This window comes from Bos javanicus, chromosome 1, assembly GCF_032452875.1.
Source record: "Bos javanicus breed banteng chromosome 1, ARS-OSU_banteng_1.0, whole genome shotgun sequence".
Taxonomy (NCBI): Eukaryota; Metazoa; Chordata; class Mammalia; order Artiodactyla; family Bovidae; genus Bos; species Bos javanicus.
In genome coordinates, this window is record NC_083868.1 from 36302137 (window position 1) to 36327537 (window position 25401).

The 25401-nt window shown below is 37.3% G+C and overlaps 1 protein-coding gene across 1 annotated transcript; it reads left to right on the forward strand.

The window, feature by feature from the left end:
* Positions 1 to 10343: 10343 nt before the first annotated feature.
* Positions 10344 to 25195, forward strand: HTR1F (5-hydroxytryptamine receptor 1F). Its single transcript, XM_061433194.1, has 2 exons — positions 10344 to 10521; positions 18691 to 25195. Exon 2 carries the CDS (start codon positions 18730 to 18732, stop codon positions 19828 to 19830), a length of 1101 nt encoding a protein of 366 aa, XP_061289178.1. The 5' UTR covers positions 10344 to 10521; positions 18691 to 18729; the 3' UTR covers positions 19831 to 25195.
* The last annotated feature ends 206 nt before the right edge of the window (positions 25196 to 25401 follow it).

A 25401-nucleotide genomic window follows, 5' to 3' on the forward strand; every position in this document is an offset into this window, starting at 1 on the left:
TACTGAGTTTGTGCACATCTTTGTTTCCTCTTCTACAGCAGGTGCCTCTAAGCTAGTTTCAGTGTCCATTGAATATAGTGCAGGATTTTCATTGTTGGAATTTTAACTATTTCCCCAGTTGTAGCAGACTGACAAGCAGGTGTCTATGAAAACAATAGCCTGAATCATTCTAACCATGAAATGTGTAAATATGTAAATTGAATTTAATATTAGAATTCCTCTCTTCTTTCTAAATATTTTTAAGATTTGGTTAATTTGCTTTCATTAATGTTTTTTTTTAATTTTATTTTATTTTTAAATATTACAATATTGTATTGGTTTTGCCAAATATCGAAATGAATCTGCCACAGGTATACATGTGTTCCCCATCCTGAACCCTCCTCCCTCCTCCCTCCCCATACCATCCCTCTGGGTCGTCCCAGTGCACCACCCCAAGCATCCAATATCGTGCATCGAACCTGGACTGGCGACTCATTTCATACATGATAGTATACGTGTTTCAATGCCATTCTCCCAAATCTTCCCACCCTCTCCCTCTCCCACAGAGTCCATAAGACTGTTATATAGATCAATGTCTCTTTTGCTGCCTCGTGTACAGGGTTATTGTTACCATCTTTCTAAATTCCATATATATGTGTTAGTATACTATATTGGTGTTTTTCTTTCTGGCTTACTTCACTCTGTATAATAGGCTCCAGTTTCATCCATCTCATTAGAACTGATTCAAATGTATTCTTTTTAATGGCTGAGTAATAATCCATTGTGTATATGTACCACAGCTTTCTTATCCATTCATCTGCTGATGGACATCTAGGTTGCTTCCATGTCCTGGCTATTATAAACAGTGCTGCGATGAACATTGGGGTACACGTGTCTCTTTCCCTTCTGGTTTCCTCAGTGTGTATGCCCAGCAGTGGGATTGCTGGATAATCTTGCCTGGAAAATCCCATGGATGAAGGAGCCTGGTGGGCTGCAGTCCGTGGGGTCGCTGAGAGTTGGACACGACTGAGTGACTTCAGTTTCACTTTTCACTTTCATGCATTGGAGAAGGAAATGGCAAACCCACTCCAGTATTCTTGCCTGGAGAATCCCAGGGAGCCCAGGGAGCCTGGTGGGCTGCCATCTATGGGGTCCCACAGAGTCAGACACAACTGAAGCAACTTAGCAGCAGCAGCAAGGCAGTTCTATTTCCAGTTTTTTAAGGAACCTCCACACTGTTCTCCATAGTGGCTGTACTAGTTTGCATTCCCACCAACAGTGTAAGAGGGTTCCCTTTTCTCCACATCCTCTCCAGCATTTATTACTTGTAGACTTTTGGATTGCAGCCATTCTGACTGGCGTGAAATGGTACCTCATAGTGGTTTTGATTTGCATTTCTCTGATAATGAGTGATGTTGAGCATCTTTTCATGTGTTTGTTAGGCATCTGTATATCTTCTTTGGAGAAATGTCTGTTTAGTTCTTTGGCCCATTTTTTGATTAGGTCATTTATTTTTCTGGAATTGAGCTATAGGAGTTGCTTGTATGTTTTTGAGATTAGTTGTTTGTCAGTTGTTTCATTTGCTGTTATTTTCTCCCATTTCACCTTGCTAATAGTTTCCTTTGTTGTGCAGAAGCTTTTAAGTTTAATGAGGTCCGGTTTGTTTATTTTTGCTTTTATTTCCAATATTCTGGGAGGTGGGTCATAGAGGATCCTGCTGTGATGTATGTTGGAGAGTGTTTTGCCTATGTTCTCTAGGAGTTTTATAGTTTCTGGTCTTATGTTGAGATCTTTAATCCATTTTGAGTTTATTTTTGTATATGGTGATAGAAAGTGTTCTAGTTTCATTCTTTTACAAGTGGTTGACCAGTTTTCCCAGCACCACTTGTTAAAGAGATTGTCTTTAATCCATTGTATATTCTTGTCTCCTTTGTCAAAGATAAGGTGTCCATATGTGTGTGGATTAATCTCTGGGCTTTCTATCTTGTTCCATTGACCTATATTTCTGTCTTTGTGCCAGTACCATACTGTCTTGATGACTGTGGCTTTGTAGTAGAGCCTGAAGTCAGGTAGGTTGATTCCTCCAGTTCCATTCTTCTTTCTCAAGATAGCTTTGGCCAGTCGAGGTTTTTTGTATTTCCATACAAATTGTGAAATTATTTGTTGTAGCTCTGTGAAGAATACCGTTGGTAGCTTGATAGGGATTGCATTGAATCTATAAATTGCTTTGGGTAGTATACTCATTTTCACTATATTGATTCTTCCAATCCATGAACATGGTTATATTTCTCCATCTATTAGTGTCCTCTTTGAGTCCTTTTACCAGTGTTTTATAGTTTTCTATATATAGGTCTTCAGTTTCTTTAGGTAGATATATTCCTAAGTATTTTATTCTTTCCGTTGCAATGGTGAATGGAATTGTTTCCTTAATTTCTCTTTCTGTTTTCTCATTATTAGTGTATAGGAATGCAAGGGATTTCTGTGTGTTGATTTTATATCCTGCAACGTTACTATAATATTGATTAGTTCTAGTAATTTTCTGGTGGAGTCTTTAGGGTTTTCTATGTAGAGGATCATGTCATCTGCAAATAGTGAGAATTTTACTTCTTCTTTTCCAATTTGGATTCCTTTTATTTCTTTTTCTGCTCTGATTGCTGTGGCCAAAACTTCCAAAACTGTGTTGAATAGTAATGGTGAAAGTGGGCACCCTTGTCTTGTTCCTGACTTTAGAGGAAATGCTTTCAATTTTTCACCATTGAGGATAATGTTTGCTGTGGGTTTGTCATATATAGCTTTTATTATGTTGAGGTATGTTCCTTCTATTCCTGCTTTCTGGAGAGTTTTTATCATAAATGGATGTTGAATTTTGTCAAAGGCTTTCTCTGCATCTATTGAGATAATCATATGGTTTTTATTTTTCAATTTGTTAATGTGGTGTATTACATAGATTTATTTGTGCATATTGAAGAATCCTTGCATCCCTGGGATAAAGCCCACTTGGTCATGGTGTATGATCTTTTTAATGTGTTGTTGGATTCTGATTGCTAGAATTTTGTCAAGGATTTTTGCATCTATGTTCATCAGTGATATTGGCCTGTAGTTTTCTTTTTTTGTGGCATCTTTGTCAGGTTTTGGTATTAGGGTGATGGTGGCCTCATAGAATGAGTTTGGAAGTTTACCTTCCTCTTCAATTTTCTGGAAGAGTTTGAGTAGGATAGGTGTTAGCTCTTCTCTAAATTTTTGGTAGAATTCAGCTGTGAAGCCGTCTGGACCTGGGCTTTTGTTTGCTGGAAGATTTCTGATTACAGTTTCAATTTCCATGCTTGTGATGGGTCTGTTAAGATTTTCTATTTCTTCCTGGTCCAGTTTTGGAAAGTTGTACTTTTCTAAGAATTTGTCCATTTCTTCCAAGTTGTCCATGTTATTGGCATATAATTGTTGATAGTAATCTCTTATGATTCTTTGTATTTCTGTGTTGCCTGTTGTGATCTCTACATTTTCATTTCTAATTTTATTGATTTGATTTTTCTCCCTTTGTTTCTTGATGAGTCTGGCTAATGGTTTGTCAATTATATTTATCCTTTCAAAGAACCAGCTTTTAGCTTTATTGATTTTTGCTATGGTCTCTTTTGTTTCTTTTGCATTTATTTCTGCCCTAATTTTAAAGATTTCTTTCCTTCTACTAACCCTGGGGTTCTTCATTTCTTCCTTTTCTAGTTGCTTTAGGTTTAGAGTTAGGTTATTTATTTGACTTTTTTCTTGTTTCTTGAGGTATGCTTGTATTGCTATGAACTTTCCCCTTAGGACTGCTTTTACAGTGTCCCACATGTTTTGGATTGTTGTGTTTTCATTTTCATTCGTTTCTATGCAAATTTTGATTTCTTTTTTGATTGCTTCTATGATTTGTTGGTTATTCAGCAGCGTGTTGTTCAGCCTCCATATGTTGGAATTTTTAATAGTTTTTCTTCAGTAATTGAGATCTAATCTTACTGCATTGTGGTCAGAAAAGATGCTTGGAATGATTTCAATTTTTTTGAATTTACCAAGGCTAGATTTATGGCCCAGGATGTGATCTATCCTGGAGAAGGTTCCGTGTGCGCTTGAGAAAAAGGTGAAATTCATTGTTTTGGGATGAAATGTCCTATAGATATCAATTAGGTCTAACTGGTCTATTGTATCATTTAAAGTTTGTGTTTCCTTGTTAATTTTCTGTTTAGTTGATCTATCCCTTGGTGTGAGTTGGGTATTAAAGTCTCCCACTATTATTGTGTTATTGTTAATTTCTCCTTTCATACTTGTTAGCATTTGTCTTACATATTGCAGTGCTCCCATGTTGGGTGCATATATATTTATAATTGTTATATCTTCTTCTTGGATTGACCCTTTGATCATTATGTAGTGACTTTCTTTGCCTCTTTTCACAGCCTTTGTTTTAAAGTCTATTTTATTTGATATGAGTATTGCTACTCCTGCTTTCTTTTGGTCCCTATTTGCATGGAAAATCTTTTTCCAGCCCTTCACTTTCAGTCTGTATGTGTCCCCTGTTTTGAGGTGGGTCTCTTGTAGACAACATATGTAGGGGGGTTGTTTTTGTATCCATTCAGCCAGTCTTTGTCTTTTGGTTGGGGCATTCAACCCATTTACGTTTAAGGTAATTATTGATAAGTATGATCCCGTTGCCATTTACTTTATTGTTTTGGGTTCAAATTTATACACCGTTTTTGTGTTTCCTGTCTAGAGAATATCCTTTAGTATTTGTTGGAGGGCTAGTTTGGTGGTGCTGAATTCTCTCAGCTTTTGCTTGTCTGTAAAGCTTTTGATTTCTCCTTCATAGTTGAATGAGATCCTTGCTGGGTACAATAATCTGGGCTGTAGGTTATTTTCTTTCATCACTTTAAGTATGTCTTGCCATTCCCTCCTGGCTTGAAGAGTTTCTATTGAAAGATCAGCTGTTATCCTTATGGGAATTCCCTTGTGTGTTATTTGTTGTTTTTCCCTTGCTGATTTTAATATTTTTTCTTTGTGTTTGATCTTTGTTAATTTGATTAATATATGTCTTGGGGTGTTTTGCCTTGGGTTTATCCTGTTTGGGACTCTCTGGGTTTCTTGGACTTGAGTGATTATTTCCTTCCCCATTTTAGGGAAGTTTTCAACTATTATCTCCTCAAGTATTTTCTCATGGTCTTTCTTTTTGTCTTCTTCTTCTGGGACCCCTATGATTCAAATGTTGTAGCATTTAATATTGTCCTGGAGGTCTTTGAGATTGTCCTCATGTCTTTTAATTCGTTTTTTCTTTTCCTCTCTGATTCATTTATTTCTACCATTCTATCTTCTAATTCACTAATCCTGTCTTCTGCCTCTGTTATTCTACTATTTGTTGCCTCGAGAGTGTTTTTAATTTCAATTATTGCATTATTCATTATATATTGACTCTTTTTTATTTCTTCTAGGTCCTTGTTAAACCTTTCTTGCATCTTCTTAGTCCTTGTCTCCAGGCTATTTATCTGTGATTCCATTTTGATTTCAAGATTTTGGATCAATTTCACTATCATTATTCGGAATTCTTTATCAGGTAGATTCCCTATCTCTTCCTCTTTTGTATGGTTTGGTGGGCATTTATCCTGTTCCTTTATCTGCTGGGTATTCCTCTGTCTCTTCATCTTGTTTAAATTGTTGAGTTTTGGGTGTCCTTTCTGTATTCTGACAGTTTGTGGAGTTCTCTTTATTGTGGCATTTCCTCGCTGTGTGTGGGTTTGTACAGGTGGCTTGTCAAGGTTTCCTGGTTAGGGAAGCTTGTGTCCGTGTTCTGGTGGGTGGAGCTGTATTTCTTCTCTCTGGAGTGCAATGAAGTGTCCAGTAATGAGTTATGAGATGTCTATGGTTTTGGGGTGACTTTGGGCAGCCTGTATCTTGGAGCTCAGGGCTGTGTTCCTTTGTTGCTGGAGAATTTGCTTGGTATGTCTTGCCCTGGAACTTGTTGAGCCTTGTGTGGTGCTTGGTTTCAGTGTAGGTATGGAGGCGTTTGATGAGCTCCTGTCAATTACTGTTCCCTGGAGTCAGGAGTTCCCTGGAGTCAGGGTTTGGACTTAAGCCTCCTGCTTCCAGTTATCGGTCTTATTTTTACAGTAGTTTCAAAACTTCTCCTTCTATACAGCACCATTGATAAAACATCTACGTTAAAGATGGAAAGTTTCTCCGCCATGAGGGTCACCCAGAGAGGTTCACAGCGTTACATGGAGAAGAGAAGAGGGAGGAGTGAGTTAGAGCTGACCCAGATGAGATGAGGTGGAATCAATAGAGGAGAGAGTGGGCTAGCCAGTAATCACTTCCTTATGTGCACTCCACAACTGGACCGCTCAGAGATGTTCACAGAGTTATACAGAGAAGAGAAGAAGGAGGAAGGAGGCAGAGGTGGCCAGGAGGATAAAAGGGGGAATGAAAAGGAGGGAGACAGATCCAGCCAGTAATCAGTTCCCTCAGTGTTCTCCACCGTCTGGAACACACAGAAATTCACAGAGTTGGGTAGAGTAGAGAGGGGTTAGGGAGGAGACACAGGCGACCTGGTGGAGAAAAAGGAGAGTCCAAAGGGAGAGAGAGCAGTCAAGCCAGTAATCTCGCTCCCTAGTGAAAAATGGGTACTGAAGATTGGGTTCTTAAAGGTACAAAATTGGTAACAAATACATAAAAGCAAAAATTAAAAATCTAGAGTAGAGTTTGGAATTTCAAAAACACAATGTTAAAGAAAAGAAGAAGGAAAAGAGAGGAAAATAAAACAAACAAAAACAGAGTCGCAAAAATTATAAAGAAAACATAGGTACAAAATTGATAACAAATACCAAAAAGCATAAATTAAAAATCTAGAGTTGAGTTTGGAATTTCAGGTATACAATGTTATATGAAAGAAGAAGAGAAAGAGAGAAAAAAAGTCACAAAAATTAAAAAAAAAAAATATATATAGGTACAAAATTGATAACAAATACCAAAGAGCATAAATTACAAATCTAGAGTAGAGTTTGAAATTTCAAAAATACAATGTTAAAGAAAAGAAGAAGAAGAAAAAAAAAACAAAGTCAAAAAAATTATAAAATATATATATATGAAGTTTGGTTTAAAAAAATAATAGGGTCTTTTTTTTTTTTTTTTTGCCAAGTAATAGTAGGTTATAAAAGTGAAAATTAAATGAATAATAGAGGACTTAAAATTTTTTTTTAAATTTAAAAAAGAAAGAAAGAAAGATCGTAAAAATAGTAAAAATATATCCAGGACTTTCTCTGGTTTTGTTGTCGGTATTCTGGGTTCAGTTCATTTTCGGCTAGTTCCTTGGTCTGACTTATATTTCTCAAGATCTGTAGGCCCCTTCCTATGTAGACAGTACTAACCACAGGGTTTTAATCTATTGCCTGTAGCTTCCAAGGCGGTTTCCTCTGTTATAGCTGCTTCTGTTTGCTGGTCTCTTCAGTGTCTGGTTTCCACCCTAACACAAAGGGGACGGTGGAGAACACTTTTTTTTTTTTTTAGGCTCACTTCAGTTCAGTCACACTGTGGGGAGGGAGGGACGCTGCAAACAAATAACACTGGCGTGTGCTCACAGTGCCTCAGCCACACTGTGTCTGCCCCCACTCACGGAGTGTGTAGCCTCCCTGCCCACACTACTCAGGCTCTAGGTTGCTCCGTCGGGAACCATCCGTGGCCGGCCCTGGGCTGCTTGCACCTCCCAGGTCCAAGCCGCTCAGGTTCAGGCACTCGGGTAGTGCTCAGAGGTGCAGACTTGGTTGGGCCTGCGTTTTGTGTCCTTCCCAGGTCCAAGCAGCTCAGGTGATGAGGTGTTTGGTGAGCGCGGTTGCTACGACTTAATGCCTCCCTGCCGCTCGGTTATCTAGGTGTACAACTGGCGCACCTTCTCAGGCGGATGTTGACCATCCAGACCCCCAAGAAGTCTTAGTTAGCAAAGAAGCCTGCTTATAGTTTTATAGATAATGTCTCTCTGGGGCTGCGATTGCCCCCTTCTGGCTCTGGTTGCCTGTCACCGGAGGGGGACGGTCTGCAGCCGGCTATCTCTGTTCAGTCCTTTGTTCCATGCGCGGGCCTGGCGGTGTCTTAGGTTAGGGCTGGCTTTTTGCGTGGTAGATATCCCACAGTCTGGTTTGCTAGCCCAAATTATTTCGCTCAGATAGCGCTCGGAGTATTCAGGCCAGATTCTTACTCTAAGTGATGCAGCCTGCACTGCGCCTCCCTGCCCAGCCCCCGCTTGCTAATGGCGTGTGCAGGCGTCTGTGCTGCCTCTCCGCTGGGGGAGTTACCGTAGGGCTCGTAATCTGCGGGTTTTAATTGTTTATTTATTTTTCCTCCCTGTTATGTTGCCCTCTGTGCTTCCAAGGCTCTGCACAGATTCGGCAGTGAGAAGGTTTCCTGGTGTTTGGAAACTTCGCTCTTTTTAAGACTCCCTTCCCCAGACGGAACTCCATCCCTCCCTCTTTTGTCTCTTTTTTTGTCTTTTATGTTTTTTTCCTACCTCCTTTCGAAGACTTGGGTTGCTTTTCTGGGTGCTTGATGTCCTCTGCCAGCATTCAGAAGTTGTTTTGTGGAATTTACTCAGCATTTAAATGTTCTTTTGATGAATTTGTGGGGGAGAAAGTGTTCTCCCCGTCCTACTCCTCCGCCATCTTAGCTCCTCCCCTCATTAATGGTTTTAATGAAAATATTCTTATTATTTTTAAAGATTTTGTTAAACCTGCTTTAGTTATTAGTTTTCAATAACCACTTAGCAAAATAAGTGGTTGCATCAGTCTAGAACTGATCAGGGAAGTAGAGTCACTCAAAATATTCCTGGAACAAAGGAATTTAATGAAAATATTGGGATTTACATTAATGTTGGGAAAGGTAAGGGGAAAAGGTCAGGGAAGTCAAATCTTAATTTAATACAATTAAAGAAGCAGACAATGAAGCACCTTAGCCTAAAGCTGCAAAGTAGGTAGTTCTCAAAGAGTTCATTGGAAACTTGTTAGATCTCAAAAATATCAGAAAACTCCCAATGACTATTTCCAAGAGCACACAGAAGCTTCTGTCAGTGTCTGCACATTCATCTGGCTGCAGCCACCTTCAGAGAATCATGAACTCCCCTCTTCTTCTGCCTCCCAAACCTTGCGGGAATTCCTTTTGTTACCAACTCTAAAATCAGACTCCTTAGAGAAGGGGATTCTGGGAAATGTTGTTCCCTATTTCTTTACATTTCAGGGACTGGGAGCTCATAGCGATACAAGATTGACAACAATCCAGGGCATTTCATTCTTGTGAACTCTGCATTGATACACATGACATTGGCTTTGGGATCAGCTGACAGGCAGAGACTAAAAAAAGAGTGAGAAGACTGTTGGCAAACAAACTTTTAGTGGAGGCTAGAAAGGAGGTGATGAAACTGTTTTAGAGACTAGAAAGAGGGCAACAAGCAAAAAAAATTGTAGATGTGTAGTCTCCAGGAAAGATAAAATGTGATTCATGAACTTGTCCATCTGCCCAAGAGGATTTCCAGGCAGAATGTTTAAAGTGGCAATTGACAGTTTCTTATCTGTGTATAATATAGTGTATAAATGAAGAGAGAAATTAAAGTTTGCAAGCAAAATTTAGAAGAAATATGTAAGAGCCAAGGCTTGCAGATAAGAAAACAAAGCTATTTCCTACCACTGACGTCTCTGGGTAGCAAATGATTCTTAAAGTAAAAATGGCCTAAGGGTAAAGCAGAGTAAGGATCTGACTATAAAGTCCTTTAATAAGGCTCTGAAAGATTTAAGAGAGATCGCCATAGTAGCACTAGACAGAAAGAACTTAAGATTCTTAAGTGTCATCCCACAGCCCTCACACTCTGTGCAAGGTACAGAGAAGAATGTCTTGAAAAATTATTTATGTGGCATGTTGGGGCTTGTAGTGATTTCCGGGCAGAATCATAGGGAAACACGAAGTTTAATAGTAACTTGGATCAAAGGAAAAAGAGATAGAAATGAAAAGATTTTCTACAGGCAGAAAGCAAGCCAAGAAATCTATTTAACTGTAAATCCAGACTGTTTCTCATAGAAAAGAAAGGACTTTTCCAAGAATAGAGTTAAGGGCTCAGAGAGGAGATTTAAAATCCACAGAGTACAGTGGATTAGGGAATTGAATTAGATAGCCCAAGTGGGCCTAATGAAGGTGCATTTCTAACCCTCAGTGTAGAGTACTCTGACTTCTCCGGGTGAATTTCAGATCAGTGGCCACTGTGAGCCACCAGTTTCCTCGTCTTTTTGAAAAGGAATGTCTGTTGCTGTCATCCTGTCCCTAACTTACCATTATATTGGGGATTGAGAAACAGATAACTTAGTCTTTTTGGTTCACAGGTCTCTGAATCAAGAGGCACTGTGGCTTCAAGGAGCCTCATCTGCTTCTTGACCTCATGCAAAACATGAGACTGGGCCATGATTGTGAGTTTTGGGAGACCAGGAAAGAAGGTGAATGTATGTTGAATATGAGAGAAACAGGAGTGATTGGATCCAGCAGACAAACAAAGAAAAGGTAATGTACCGACTAAGAGTCAGACTAGGCCAGACATCTGGAAATTTGCAGGTACATCACCCAAGTTGAATATGGGAAGATTTGAGTTGAAGCAAGATGTGGTGGGGAAGGAGTGAGTATTCATGCCAAGAAGGAAGATGAGCTGACAAATCTGAGCAGAGTATATCAGGAGCCAAAATTCAAGAGACTTAGAGATCAAATCCAGCAGGCAGTGATAAAGAAATATAGAAGAGAAAATTTGTACACATAAATGTGAGTAATGTTTCACTGACTTTAGAAGTGCTATAAAGCTTTTGTGAAAATCAGATCCACAGGGCTCTCTGTAAGCAAGTCTTTACTGGTCTGAAGGAGTTAGAGCAGTTCTTACTATTTCCATATCCTAGCCTTGGAATCACTTCTTACGTTTGAAACTGTGCAGTCTCAGGCTTTGAAAGTAACTGCAATCTCTCCTTTTCTTTCATCCTTGCACATTACCTGAGCCTGAATTAAACCTACTCTTTAAATTCGTTAAGACCCTGATCTGTTTCTGTGCAGAATTGCCCTCTGTGGTCTTGTCTTTTCTGAAACTAGCATTGATCTAGCGTTGTCACTAACATCATCCCTTGGCCTTTGACCAGAGTTTGCATCCCAATTCCTGATCCAAATCCTAGGTCAATTTATTTTTTCTCTGAGATATATAATCCATCATTGTGGAGAACTGTTGAAGGATAACCAAAACCTAGGACAATTTTATGCCAATGACCTTATGAAGGTCCTAATTTCACCTACCATACATTCTTAAGAGTGTTCTATAATCTTTTTTTTATGCTCTCAACTCTTTTTTTTAAATTTTTTGCCTTTAAAATTTTTTTTTAATTTTGAAAATATGATGACACATTTACAGGAGACTTGGAAAATTATAGAACAAAGTTACATATAGTACATTTCACTGTACATTATTTTTTAAGTAGATAAATTAAGATTTTTACTTGGAGTTTCAATATCAAACTCTCACAAATTAATAGAAGAAATATACAGAGAAGTAGAAGGATATAGTAGACCTGAAAAGCACTATGAACCAATTAGACTATAAACTAGGAAACAATGGAACATATCCAGGTACATAAGACCAGGTGTAAAAATGTGATGGTCTAAAGTTATTGAAATTATACAGAGTCTGTGTTCTTACAACTGTGGATTTATGTTAGAAATCAATATCAAAAGATATTTGAAGATAACCCACATATTTTCAAGTCAAATGTGACATTTACTGAAAGATCTTTGACTTAGAAATTGAAAGCCTCAAGAAAGTTAGACGAGTGCTCTGTAATCTTGATTATGCCTCCTCCCTAGAGCAGGTGCTCCACTCTCATCAAGCCCTATCACCCTACCTGTGCACCTCACTCTGCCAAAGCAGATCTTCTCCTGTCACTTAGCTTCTTAAACATTTTGAAATATTCTGATTGCATATAAAATAAAATCCAGTGTCCTTATCATATCTTCCCAGCCCTTTTATTGTCTTCCTCAGTTAACTATCATCTCTAACATCCAGCCTTGGTTCTAACATACCCTTGCAGTATCCACATTCAACTAATTGACATGTCTGAATACATCCTGGATTTATTTTGCTCATACTTTTCCCACAGCCTGGGGAGATTTCCACTGTTTCACCATGGTATGACTAGTTCCTCCTCACCAGTATTTTTAGGACACTTTATACATACCTCTATAAAGCTCTCATCGCAGTAATCCAAGTCTATGCCCCAACCACTAATGCATAAGAAGCTGAAGTTGAAGAGTTCTATGAAGACCTAAAAGACCTTCTAGAACTAACACCAAAAAAAAAAAAAAAGATGTCCTTTTCATCATAGGGGATTGGAATGCAAAAGTCAGAAGTCAGGAGATACCTGGAGTAACAGGCAAGTTTGGCCTTGGAGTACAAAATGATGCAAGGTAAAGGCTAGCAGAGTTTTGCCAAGAGAACACACTGGTCATAGAAAGCACCCTCTTCCAACAACACAAGAGATGGCTCTACACATGGACATCACCAGATGGTCAGTACTGAAATCAGATTGATTATATTGTTTGCAGCCAAAGATGGAGAAGCTCTATACAGTCAGCAAAAACAAGACTGGGAGCTGACTGTGGCTCAGATCATGAACTGCTCATTAAAAAATTCAGACTGAAATTGAGGAAAGTAGGGAAAACCACTAGACCATTCAGGTATGACCTAAATCAAATCCCTTATGATTATACAGTGGAAGTGACAAATAGATTCAAGGGATTAGATCTAATAGACAAAGGGCCTGAAGAACTATGGGCAAAGGTTTGTTTGTATAGGAGGCATTGACCAAAACCATCCCCAAGAAAAGAAATTCAAAGAGGCCAAATGGTTGTCCAAGGAGGCCTTGCAGATAGCTGAGAAAAGAAGAGAAGTACGTGAAAGGCAAGGGAGAAAAGGAAACATATACCCATCTAAATGCAGAGTTCCAGATAATAACAAGGAGAGATAAGAAAGCCTTCCTCAGTGGTCAGTGCAAAGAAATAGAGGAAAGCAATAGAATGGGAAAAACTGGAGACCTCTTCAAGAAAAGTAGAGATACCAAGGGAGCATTTCATGCAAAGATGGGAACAATAAAGGACAGAAACGGTATGGACTTAACAGAAGCAGAAGATATTAGGAAGAGGTGGCAAGAATACACAGAGGAACTATACAAAAAAGATCTTCATGACCCAGATAACCCCGATGGTGTGATCCCTCACCTAGAGCCAGACATCCTGGAATGCAGAGTTAAGTATGCCTTAGTGTTTGTGCATCACTACAAACAAAGTTAGTGGAGGTGATGGAATTCCAGCTGATCTATTTCAAATCCTAAAAGATGATGCTATGAAAGTGCTGTACTCAGTATGCCAGAAAAATTGGAAAATTCAGTGGCCACAGGACTGGGAGCCACTTAGCATAGTCTCTACAGAAGTAAATACTCAGAAAAGATAAATATTACTGTTATTATTATTCTAATTGGAGCAGCTAAGTTGTAGGTTCTTTTGAGGTTTTGATAGAATTAAATTTTGCTTTCTTGCCTCTCTACAATCTTATTATTAAAATTATTTGTGTATAGTCCCACCATTTGTTTACAATATAAATTAAGCAATGCCGTAATGAGCTTATAGTTTAACCTGAATGAGAACAGTACAGTTGGACATCAGGATCAAGCAGACACCTGAATATAAATCAACATTAGATTTAAAAAACTATGTGTAAGCAGAGAAGCAGCCATGAAATTAAAAGATGCTTGCTTCTTGGAAGGAAAGTTATGACCAACCTAGACAGCATATTAAAAGGCAGAGATATTACTTTGCCAGCAAAAGTCCATCTAGTCAAGGCTATGGTTTTTCAAGTAGTCATGTATGGATGTAAGCGTTGGATTGTAATGAAAGCTGAGCACAGAAGAATTGATGCTTTTGAACTGTGGTATTGGAGAAGACTCTTGAGATTCCCTTGGACTGCAAGGAGATCCAACCAGTCCATCCTAAAGGAGATCAGTCCTGGGTGTTCATTGGAAGGACTGATGTTGAAGCTGAAACTCCAATACTTTGGCCACCTGATGTGAAGAGCTGACTCATTTGAAAAGACCCTGATGCTGGGAAGGATTGGGGGCAGGAGGGAAAGGGGACAACAGAGGATGAGATGGCTCGATGACATCACCAACTCGATGGATATGGGTTTGGGTGGACTCCGGGAGTTGGTGATGTACAGGGAAGCCTGGCATGCTGCGGTTCATGGGGTCGCAAAGAGTTGGACACGATTGAGCGACTGAAATGAACTGGAAAAGAAAAGTAAAATATATCATATGGCTGAATCAATACATCAGCAGATATTCATTCAGAGTAAAGCCTGGGGAAGTTTTTCTTTGTTATTATGAAGAAGGCTACACATAAATGGTGAGACTACAGGCTCTACTTATAATCCTATTTCCCAATGAACACATTCAAAATACAGAATATACTTTGAGAATAAATGTATGATATAGTCTCTGTGCAGTAACCCAGAGGTGGTCCCTAGTACCACAAGGATTCACAGCGGGAACTTAAAATGTTAAGGGAGGAATAAGAAATAATCTGATCAGATGTTGTATCTTAATTAATGAAGGCAGATGGTTTGCTGAAATTCTAATTGTAAGTGGCAAAGAAAATAAGACAAAAAGAAACCCAATTGTGATTGGCTGCATTTGTTTCCCTCTTTTCTTTATTTTCTACAAAAACAATTATCGTAAGATTAATTAACTTTCTAAATTTAATGAGAAAATGCTTATATAATCAGTAAAATTTATATGACATATTTTAGTTTTTTCCTTAGCATTAAGTACCATTTTATTGAGCCTATTTAAATACTACTGTGTGATGCTTAGAGAAATCAGGTGAATTATCTAATAATTCACCTTTAATTTTAAGCTGGTCCATTTTCCTACAGAATTAATTTTTATTATGGAAACACACATAACTATTTCCAAACAGTTTTTCTTGTTTAATACTCTATTCAAAATGTAATTTCAGGATTATCTCTTGAAGAGGCTCTTTTGCCAGAACTGTTTATCAGGAGAATTAAAGTGGAAAGTTATTTTTACCTATAATATGGAAAAATGTCAGCACTTTTAAATCAATTCTCATTATACTAAATAACACTTTTGCAAAGGAATTAACCAATTAAGAAAAAATTTAGGTTTTTACTGACTATATAGTGCAGATTTTATGATGAAAGAATGGGGAGATTGGAAAGTGTAGAAATTAATTAACCTACCATTTTTTTTTTAATTTTTAAATTATTATTAGTTTTGGCTGCACCACACAGCATGTGGGACTTTAGTTCCCTGACCAAGGATGAAGCTGGCACCTCTTGCATTAAAAACACAGTTTTAATAACGGGACCGCCAGGGGAGTCCCCTAATCTACCATGTTTTTAATGTCCAGTTGGCTTTGGAGTAAGCAATTCACTTGTGACCACTGACCCCTTAAAGATGTTTCCAGGGAAAAAACTAAAGACTGTGAGGTCCACTGATAATTGAAAGCACACATCGAGGATTTTCTTGGACATCCTGATGGTATAGATTAGCACATCATTACTTACCAGGTCCTGTAGTGCAAAACTGATCTAGGACATATGATTATATGGTGTAACTCTCATAAGAGGGTGAAAAGAGTAGGAATGATGTCGGAGAAGGGGAGTTAACAGTTCTAGGGCGGAGGGTCCAAGAGCTGCAGGAAGTCAGGATTCAAAATAGTCAAAAGAAAAGCTAGAGAAAGATCATTTATTTGAGAAACTCTAAGAAATAAATTAAGAATGTAAGAAAGAGAGATGCTAAGAAAGTTATACAGCAGAAATGCCAGAGCTGCTCTCAACAGAAAGGAACTCATAGATGTGAAAGGATCAAAGCACTGAGGAACAACCGTATGAATTATCCCCCAGAACCCTGATTCCTTGGACCAATAGCATCAGGATCCTGTGAGATCTTGTTAAGGCAGATTTCAGGGGCCTGTCCCAGCCTTCAGTTCAGTTCAGTCGTGTCCAACTTTTGCAACCCCATGGACTGCAGCACACGAGGCTTCCTTGTCCGTCACCAGCTCCTGGAGTTTGCTCAAACTTATATCCATTGAGTCGGTGATGCCATCAAACAATCTCATTCTCTGTTGTCCCTTTCTCCTCCTCCCTTCAATCTTTCCCAGCATCAGGGTTTTTTCCAATTAGTCCGTTCTTCGCATCAGGTGGCCAAAGTATTGGAGTTTCAGCTTTAGCATCCATCCTTCCAGTGCATATTCAGGACTGATTTCCTTTAGGATGGACTGATTGGATCTCCTTGCAGTCCAAAGGCTCTCAAGAGCCTTCTCCAACACCACAGTTCAAAACCATCAATTCTTCAGCTCTCAGCTTTCTGTATTGTCCAACTCTCACATCCATACATGACTACTGGAAAAACCATAGCTTTGACTAGATGGAACTTGTTGGCAAAGTAATGTCTCTGCTTTTTAATATGCTGTCTAGGTTGGTCATAGCTGTTCTTCCAATGAGAGGCATCTTTTAATTTCATGGCTGCAGTCACCAGACTTACTGAGTCTCAAACTCAGAGGGAGGGACCCAATAACTCCTGTTTGAAAAGCCCTCAGAGTGACTCTGGGGCAAACTAAATTCCAGAACCACTGGTTTAGCATTTCTAAGGAGGTAGTAGCCTCCATTCTTTATCTGGAGTTATCTCCGTTGCCCTTTACAAATGGTTAAGTGTTGATATAAGTAATTTAGATATACATACAACTCTTTTTCAGTTACATACTGACAACTATTAATACTTATTTTATGAGTAGTAGGTATTCAGATTTCTTCTGCCATTCACTTTGCTTAGGAGCAAGCCATCAGCACCTACATTCAATGAATATGAGAAAAGAGAAATTAAATTTAGTACTGGTAACTCAAACACAAGTAGGAAATTAAAATATGATGCACTCCAAGTTTTTGTAGTATGTATATATACATACACACACTCCATAAGAAGCATTTGATGTAAAAATAGCAAGTATTTTGAATTATTGTTCTATCAGTTCCAATAAGTGAAACATAACCATTTTAAAGTAAAAAGAAGGAATATAGAGGTACAATAATAGTTATAACTACAAAAAGTTTCAGGTTTCCATCTTTTCTCTGTCTTTTCCAAAGATGTGGTTTGTTACCAAAGAATTGTTAAAGAAAGAGAGAAGGGCTGATGCAAAAAAAAAGATTAATCTCATTTCATTACACTCTAATTGCTCTTATTTGACTTGCAATTAAATAGCATGAACTGAAGTAAAAATTATAAGCTGAGTTTGGAGGGTTCCCTTTCAAAAATAAGGTTATAAGTAAGGTCTTGTAAAGAATAATTTCCATTTCAGAGTGCATGCCATTATGAGTTTTTCTTATTGGCAAGTTCACCTTGTTCAGTGTTTTCTTTAGGTCATATATGTCCTTGTAATAATGGGCAGTATTGTATGGTTATTTGGTTCCAATCAGTTTTATTTTGTCCCTTTAAATCAAATTAACTTCTTATATCCACAAAGGCTACTAAACACTGTGAAATTTTCCTAATTTCATAAAATGATCATGGAATGCCAGAGATACACTAAAAATATTTTATTCTTGCTTATTTTACTTTTTTATAACCTTTATATCCTGACATAAAATACACTGAAACTTCCTTTAGTCTACACAAGCCCAATGACAATGTTTTCAACATAACTTTGAGCTAAGTACAAAATTGCTTATGATTTTGAATACTGCTTTTAAAATGATATTTTCTTATATTACATTATATAGTACACAAATATATACTAATGAAATGTGCTTTTAAAGTTTTTCTGTAGACAAAGAGAAAAACATAGCTAAGATTAACAAAGATTATACTGGATGCTTGGGGCTAGTGCACTGGGACGACCCAGAGGGATGGTATGGGGAGGGAGGAAGGAGGAGGGTTCAGGATGGGGAACACATGTATACCTGTGGCGGATTCATTTTGATATTTGGCAAAACTAATACAATTATGTAAAGTTTAAAAATAAAATAAAATTTAAAAAATAAATAAATAAAATAAAAATTTTTTTTTTATTGAAGGATAATTGCTTTACAGAATTTTGTTGTTTTCTGTCAAACCTCAACATGAATCAGCCATAAGTATACACATATCCCCTCCCTTTTGAACCTCCCTCCCATCTCCCTCCCTGTCTCACCCATCTAGGTTGACATAGAGCCCCTGCTTGAGTTTCCTGAGCCATACAACAAATTCTCATTGGCTATCTATTTTACATATGGTAATGTAAGTTTCCATGTTACTCTTTCCATACATCTCACCCTCTCCTCCCCTAAGATTAATAAAGATTTTAAACACAATTTTATAATAGAGATTTTACTGATAGGTTAATTGACTCATAAAAATTGTTTTATTTGAGCCCTATTTTAAGAAACGTTTTTAAAGTTATTGTTTGTTACTGTTGCCTTTGGATTTCCTAAATTAATTGAAAAAGAAAATTGCAAGCTCAACTCCATTTTTTAAATCCATAGAGTATTCTGAGAAAGAGTACATGTATACGTAAAAAGGAACAAACAGTATTCAGCAAGGAAGAGAAAAATCTTTGAAACCTTCTCTGAACTGTTTTCCCCCTCTTCTGTTACAGATATCAACAGCTCTATTAATCTTCTAAAACAACAAAAAAATGGATTTCTTGAATTCATCTGATCAAAACTTGACCTCAGAAGAACTGTTAAACAGAATGCCGTCCAAAATTCTGGTGTCCTTCATTCTCTCCGGGCTTGCACTGATGACAACCACCATTAACTCACTTGTAATTGCTGCAATTATTGTTACCCGAAAGCTGCATCACCCAGCCAACTACTTAATTTGCTCCCTTGCGGTCACAGATTTCCTTGTAGCCGTTCTGGTGATGCCTTTCAGCATTGTGTATATTGTGAGAGAGAGTTGGATTATGGGACAAGTGGTCTGTGACATCTGGCTGAGCGTTGACATTACATGCTGTACGTGTTCCATCTTGCATCTCTCTGCTATAGCTTTGGATCGGTACAGGGCAATCACTGATGCTGTTGAGTATGCCAGGAAAAGGACTCCCAAGCATGCTGGCATTATGATTACCATAGTTTGGATTATATCTATTTTTATCTCTATGCCTCCTCTATTCTGGAGGCACCAAGGAACTAGTCAAGAGGATGAGTGCATCATCAAACACGACCACATCATTTCCACTATTTACTCAACATTTGGAGCTTTCTATATCCCATTAACATTGATTTTGATCCTCTATTACAAAATATATAAGGCAGCAAAGACGTTATACCACAAGAGACAAGCAAGTAGGATTGCCAAGGAGGAAATGAATGGCCAAGTCCTTTTGGAGAGTGGTGAGAAAAGCACTAGACTGGTCTCCACACCGTACATGCTAGAAAAGTCTTTATCTGATCCATCAACGGACTTTGATAAAATTCATAGCACAGTGAAAAGTCCCAGGTCTGAATTCAAGCATGAGAGATCTTGGAGAAGGCAAAAGACCTCAGGCACAAGAGAACGCAAAGCAGCCACTACCCTTGGATTAATCTTGGGTGCATTTGTAATCTGTTGGCTTCCTTTCTTTGTAAAAGAATTGGTTGTTAATGTCTGTGAAAAGTGTAAGATTTCTGAAGAAATGTCAAATTTTTTGACATGGCTTGGATATCTCAATTCCCTTATAAACCCACTGATTTATACAATCTTTAATGAAGACTTCAAGAAAGCATTCCAAAAACTTGTGCGATGTCGATGTTAGTTCAAAGAAGTTTATTATGAAAAGGTTGGGATTCTATTGAGGAGAAGTAACTAAATGAAGGTTAAATAAAGCATTTAAATTTTTAGAAGGAATTAAAGCTTCTAAGATGATATTAATATGTATTTTAATAACAACATGCATATAAAATGTACTGATTTAAAAACATTTTTGACCATTGTTCTAGAGTATGTGAAATTAGAATATAATTTATTGTTTGTAAACAATATTTTGCCTATGCAAAGTCCCTAAGAAGCTAACTGGAAAAATATATATTATTAATAACTGATTTTTCAGGTTTATGTCTTATAACAATTATAGAAGAATTTTCTATTAACAACATACCTCCATCCATAATTTCTATATAATCCTATTGCTTTATGATATGATCCTATTATTTTATAGAAAAGATTAAATTCACCACAAAGCACATATTTCTCCTACCTAACCCTTGTCCCCTCTCCATCTTACCCTGGGCAAAAGAGGTAAGGGAGAGCTAAAAAAGACTTAGTGTGACAGGAGGAGATGTGAAAGTCAGAGGTTGATACTGTTTGTATTTAGATAGTAAAGAGTAATCATAAAATGAGTTAGGTACTGCAGAATAATTCTGGATATTGAACTCTGAATATTTAACATATTCTTTTTGTTTAATATGAACACCTAGAAGAATATTTCCTTAATCATACATTATCAACATTTGAAATCAAAGCCTTACCTTTAGTAGAAATAACTCAGCGAGGGTCAAGGGGGAGATGTTCTAAGTTTGTCATGTTTAGGAATCAGATTGAAGGCACTTAGTACCCTACGTTACTTGCCATAGATATTATATGCCTGTCTTTTTTAAAATATGACATATTTCATTTCTGTCAATGTTAATAAGCTCAGCTGCCAACTAAAATGTCTATGGTACTTTGCACTTTAGCAGATATTTCCTTTTTGTTAGAGAGAATGTGATAGAAATTCTTAGAACTTTGCACTGACTTCAAAAAATTCTCTATAGTTTTCCAGTTGATAGAAATGAACAAGCAAAGATTCACATTATACTAATTAAATACTAAATGTATACATCTCCTAATTAGTCCACTTCACAAGTTCAGTGAGCCAAAGCAATTTCATAAGTTTATCTACCATATTTATACAGGGATTTGAAAACAAAAGAACCATGCTTCTGAGAAGATTTCATTTCATTTGAACCATCATGGTTATATGCTACCTTTTAATCTACCATCAAGCAAAATAATTTGAAAACAATAATACATTCCCTTTTGTTCTAAGGTGCACCTTTAGGTATATTGGAAATATTCTTTCCCAGTCATGTGATTCAGAGTACATAGTTTTTTTATGTATCAATGACACATTACTCTCAATCTAATAAGTATTTACAGAATTTTAATTTTGTATAAGGCATTGAGATGTACTATATAGAAGATACAGGAAATAATACACTATTTCTTGCTTTAAAATGTTTACAATCTAAAAAGTGAAACTAAAAAATGACACTATAATAGAAAAGAAAAAGATTGGCATGGAAGTTGTTTATATTTTTATGATAATTCAAAGGAAAAACCGCATCTGGTTGAGAAAAATCAGGAAAGTTTTATAAAGAATTTATCCAAAACGAATATCAAAGAAACAACATTTGAGCACAAGATATGGAAGAGCATACTTCAAGTGGTGGCAAGATCAAGATTTCAGACTGCATCCTGGAAGTATTTAGTGGGACATGCTCATAAAATAACAATGAGTTTGGCAGCTACTTAGAATGCAGAAGAGATTAAAAGAGAAATTGGTCATTACTGTGACTGATTTTGAATGTTAGAAAAAGTCTACAGTCAGTTTGGTTGCTGTCTGTTAGTGAGTGGTCACTGATGCTTTTTAGCAGAAATATTACAAGTTTAAGGCAATTCTAAAAAAAAAATCTGAATGATTAAAGCAGAGAGAGTACATAATAACTTTGTTAGAAAGCAATCATACTTGTGGACAAGAGGTGATAACGTCCTGACCTTGATTCTGACATTGGGGAACATAAAGGAAGAAACAGAAGAGAGATATTATGGAGGCAGAATCTACAGCAAACATGTTAATAAGCAGATGGACAGACAGACAGACATGAGTCACTGAGATAACTTGTTCTCAACAGAAATGAGGAACTCACGAGAAGGGCCTATTAGTGCAGTGACGACTTCTCTTTTGGGTACAACCAGGCACACACAGACATGTGAAAGCCCACAGGTGCCTTCTGAGCAGTCTGGCCCAGCCCAAACTAACAAGCAAATGAGATTTATCTAAAGCTCTTGACGCCTCTTTTATGCTTTTCTCTTTATTTCCCAGTGTGTTGTGTTGACAGTCAAAGCCTGATTGAGATCCTGTCATTCTCTGCCTATTTCTTTTTCTCCTTCTCACCAAAATTTGATTCTGTTATTTATTTATCCAAAGACCTTGCTAAAGCTAAAATAATCTGTTAATTTATTTACACCCACCTCAAAAATTTGTATATTAGTATTAGAGAATTCTAAGAGATATAGCCCATCAACCCAAAGGTTGAATTTTCAAGCAGGGTGAGGCTCACCTATATGCATGTACTACCTTCTCTGAGTTGAACTAAAGCTCAAATCTAGGAAAATAGTATTCTAAGTAACAGGGAGTTAGAAGTTTATTTCTATGTGTTTGAAGCATTTTTTTATTCCAAGGGGATCACAACACGTTACAGTAATTATTCCATCTACATGTTTCCCCCACATGAAGATGTACATCATGCCATTCCTCATAAACTAATATGAGTGATTTCTCTTTAGTGTCTTTAAACGGTAGGTATGTAGGGGCTAATAACCTGTAATTTGCACTTTAAAAAATTGTATGAAGAACAGATTGCATATAACATAATATGCTTCTCTGAATACCTAGGATTTATTCTCTCAATGAAAATTTTCCAAGATACTAAAAGCTGATGATTTCTCCTGAAGAAAATTAATTTTCACACCCACAACAAATGTAATGATATAATAATGCATACACTTAACTATAAGGTAGAGGAAAATAATATTGACCCAGGGATTGAACCCCTATCTCTTATGTTTCCTGCCTTGGCGGGTGGGTTCTTTACCACTAGTGCTCCTGGGAAGCCCAATAAATATCACGGAAAATGGTTAAATATGAGCTAATGAAGGTTAAGTTCCTGCTACAATTTTAAATATATCAGTACCAGAAAAGTAAGTGGAGGATTTGTTTTCGTTCTAATTATTTAATATTTCCAAATATCTAATATCTTCTAAATATTTGCAAATGAAGGATGTGTAAATGGCAAGGTCAAAACACCAAAGAAACATAGGAAGCCAAGCTACAGAGTACTAAATTCAGCCCAACCATTTGGCATAGCCATGTACAAATCATGTTTGAAAGTTCACTTCCGTTTATGAAATATGGTCTGTTTTAGAGGGTTGGTATGAGAATTTGTGTCCCTCCTCCTTAATTGTTTGTTTTGTTTCACAGTAGATGCCTCCACCCCCACCGCTACTCAGAGTCAAATCCATAGCGTAAACAGTTTATCCAGGTACTAGTAGTTGATGGGTCAGCTCCTGTATAGGATGCATTTCCATTTTGAATCTCTAAAAACAATCTTCTTTTCCTTTTCCTGGTGAACTCGATTCACCTCCACTCCTACCTCAAACCCCTCCCTGTGCTCTAGGTTATGCTAGTTTCCTGTTTCCCAGTGAAAAAAGCTGCTTTTGGACTCACTTTCAAATTTTTCTAGCCTTTCCAAATTTTAAAGTTCCTTTGTAAAGCATAATCCCCATATTCACAGGCTCAATCTTAAGAGTTCAACTCTTAAACTCTGTATCAAGAGTTTCATGTCAAAAAGAAATAGAGAAAAACTGGAAACCAGTTACTAGGACATTTGCTCCAGCAAATATCATGAAAGTGGGAGTGGTTATTTGCTTCAGGAAATAGATGGGGAAGCAGTGAAAACAGTGTCAGACTTTATTTTTCTGGGCTCCAAAATCACTACAGATGGTGACTGCAGCCATGAAATTAAAAGACGCTTACTCCTTGGAAGGAAAGTTATGACCAACCTAGATAGCATATTGAAAAGCAGAGACATTACTTTGCCAACAAAGGTCCGTCTAGTCAAGGCTATGGTTTTTCCTGTGGTCATGTATGGATGTGAGAGTTGGACTGTGAAGAAGGCTGAGCGCCGAAGAATTGATGCTTTTGAACTGTGGTGTTGGAGAAGACTCTTGAGAGTCCCTTGGACTGCAAGGAGATCCAAGCAGTCCATTCTGAAGGAGATCAGCCCTGGGATTTCTTTGGAAGGAATGATGCTAAAGCTGAAACTGCAGTACTTTGGCCACCTCATGTGAAGAGTTGATTCATTGGAAAAGACCCTGATGCTGGGAGGGATTGGGGGCAGGAGGAGAAAGGGACGACAGAGGATGAGATGGCTGGATGGCATCACTGACTCGATAGATGTGAGTCTGAGTGAACTCTGGGAGTTGGTGATAGACAGGGAGGCCTGGAGTGCTGCGATTCATGGGATCGCAAAGAGTCGGACAGGACTGAGCGACTGATCTGATCTGATCTGACATGCTTTCCTCTACCTCATGGAGTGAACAGCTTCTTCATGAATTTACACAAGACCTTTTTTGACTTGTGGTCAGAAAATCAAGTTTACTGTATTGCAGTAGAAAGGAAACTTGAAGGATTTTTCCTTAATATATTTTAAAGTCCTTCAAAAATAATCCTGCTCAATTAAAAACGTGTCCACATGAAACTGTTTTAGAAAATGTGTTTCTAATACCCTCCTAATAACTAAAGTGATTATATTTAGACCTTTATTTTGCCAGACAGTAGTTCCAAAGGCAAGTTAATATTTCTATCTTGAATAAAGTAATATTTTCTTACAGCACTGTGATAATTTCATGGTATTGTGAATCAATATGCTTTCCTCTATCATTTAAATGAGAAACTTGTTGAGAGAAATATTTTCCAACATCATAATAAATCTTCATAAAACATGATAGTACTTGAAATCTGCCTGAGAAAGATAAAATTTTTTCAAAGAATTTGCACTCCCTGATTAGTCCAGAAATGATAAATTCTGAGGAAAAAATGTATCATATTATTTTGATTAAAAATAAATTTTGTCAAACTGGCCTTTCAGTAAAGTTCAAGTTTAGTCATAGTTCCGATTTCTATCATGGAGTGTTTCTAGGTCTGCAAGGACAGTAAAATGATCTTACTGGTTTATGAAGATACAGCAAAACTTGTTATGTCTTTTTTCTTATGCCCTCCAATAAACTTTTCATTATATCCTGTTAATAATCCTAAATCATATGTAATTAACATTCATTCCTAACATTATAATTTACTATATCATTATATTTCATATGTTGCATCATTAATTGTTATATAATTATAATTGCATTATATTGCTAGGTCTTGCTGCCTTTGAGTTTTCCCTGTCCCAACTCTTATTAATAAAATTTTACTCATCCACATCCCCCCATACACACACACATTGAAAATTTCTTCTTTGTGTTAGTTGGCCTGGCTAGGATTTGAGTGGATCTGGGACCC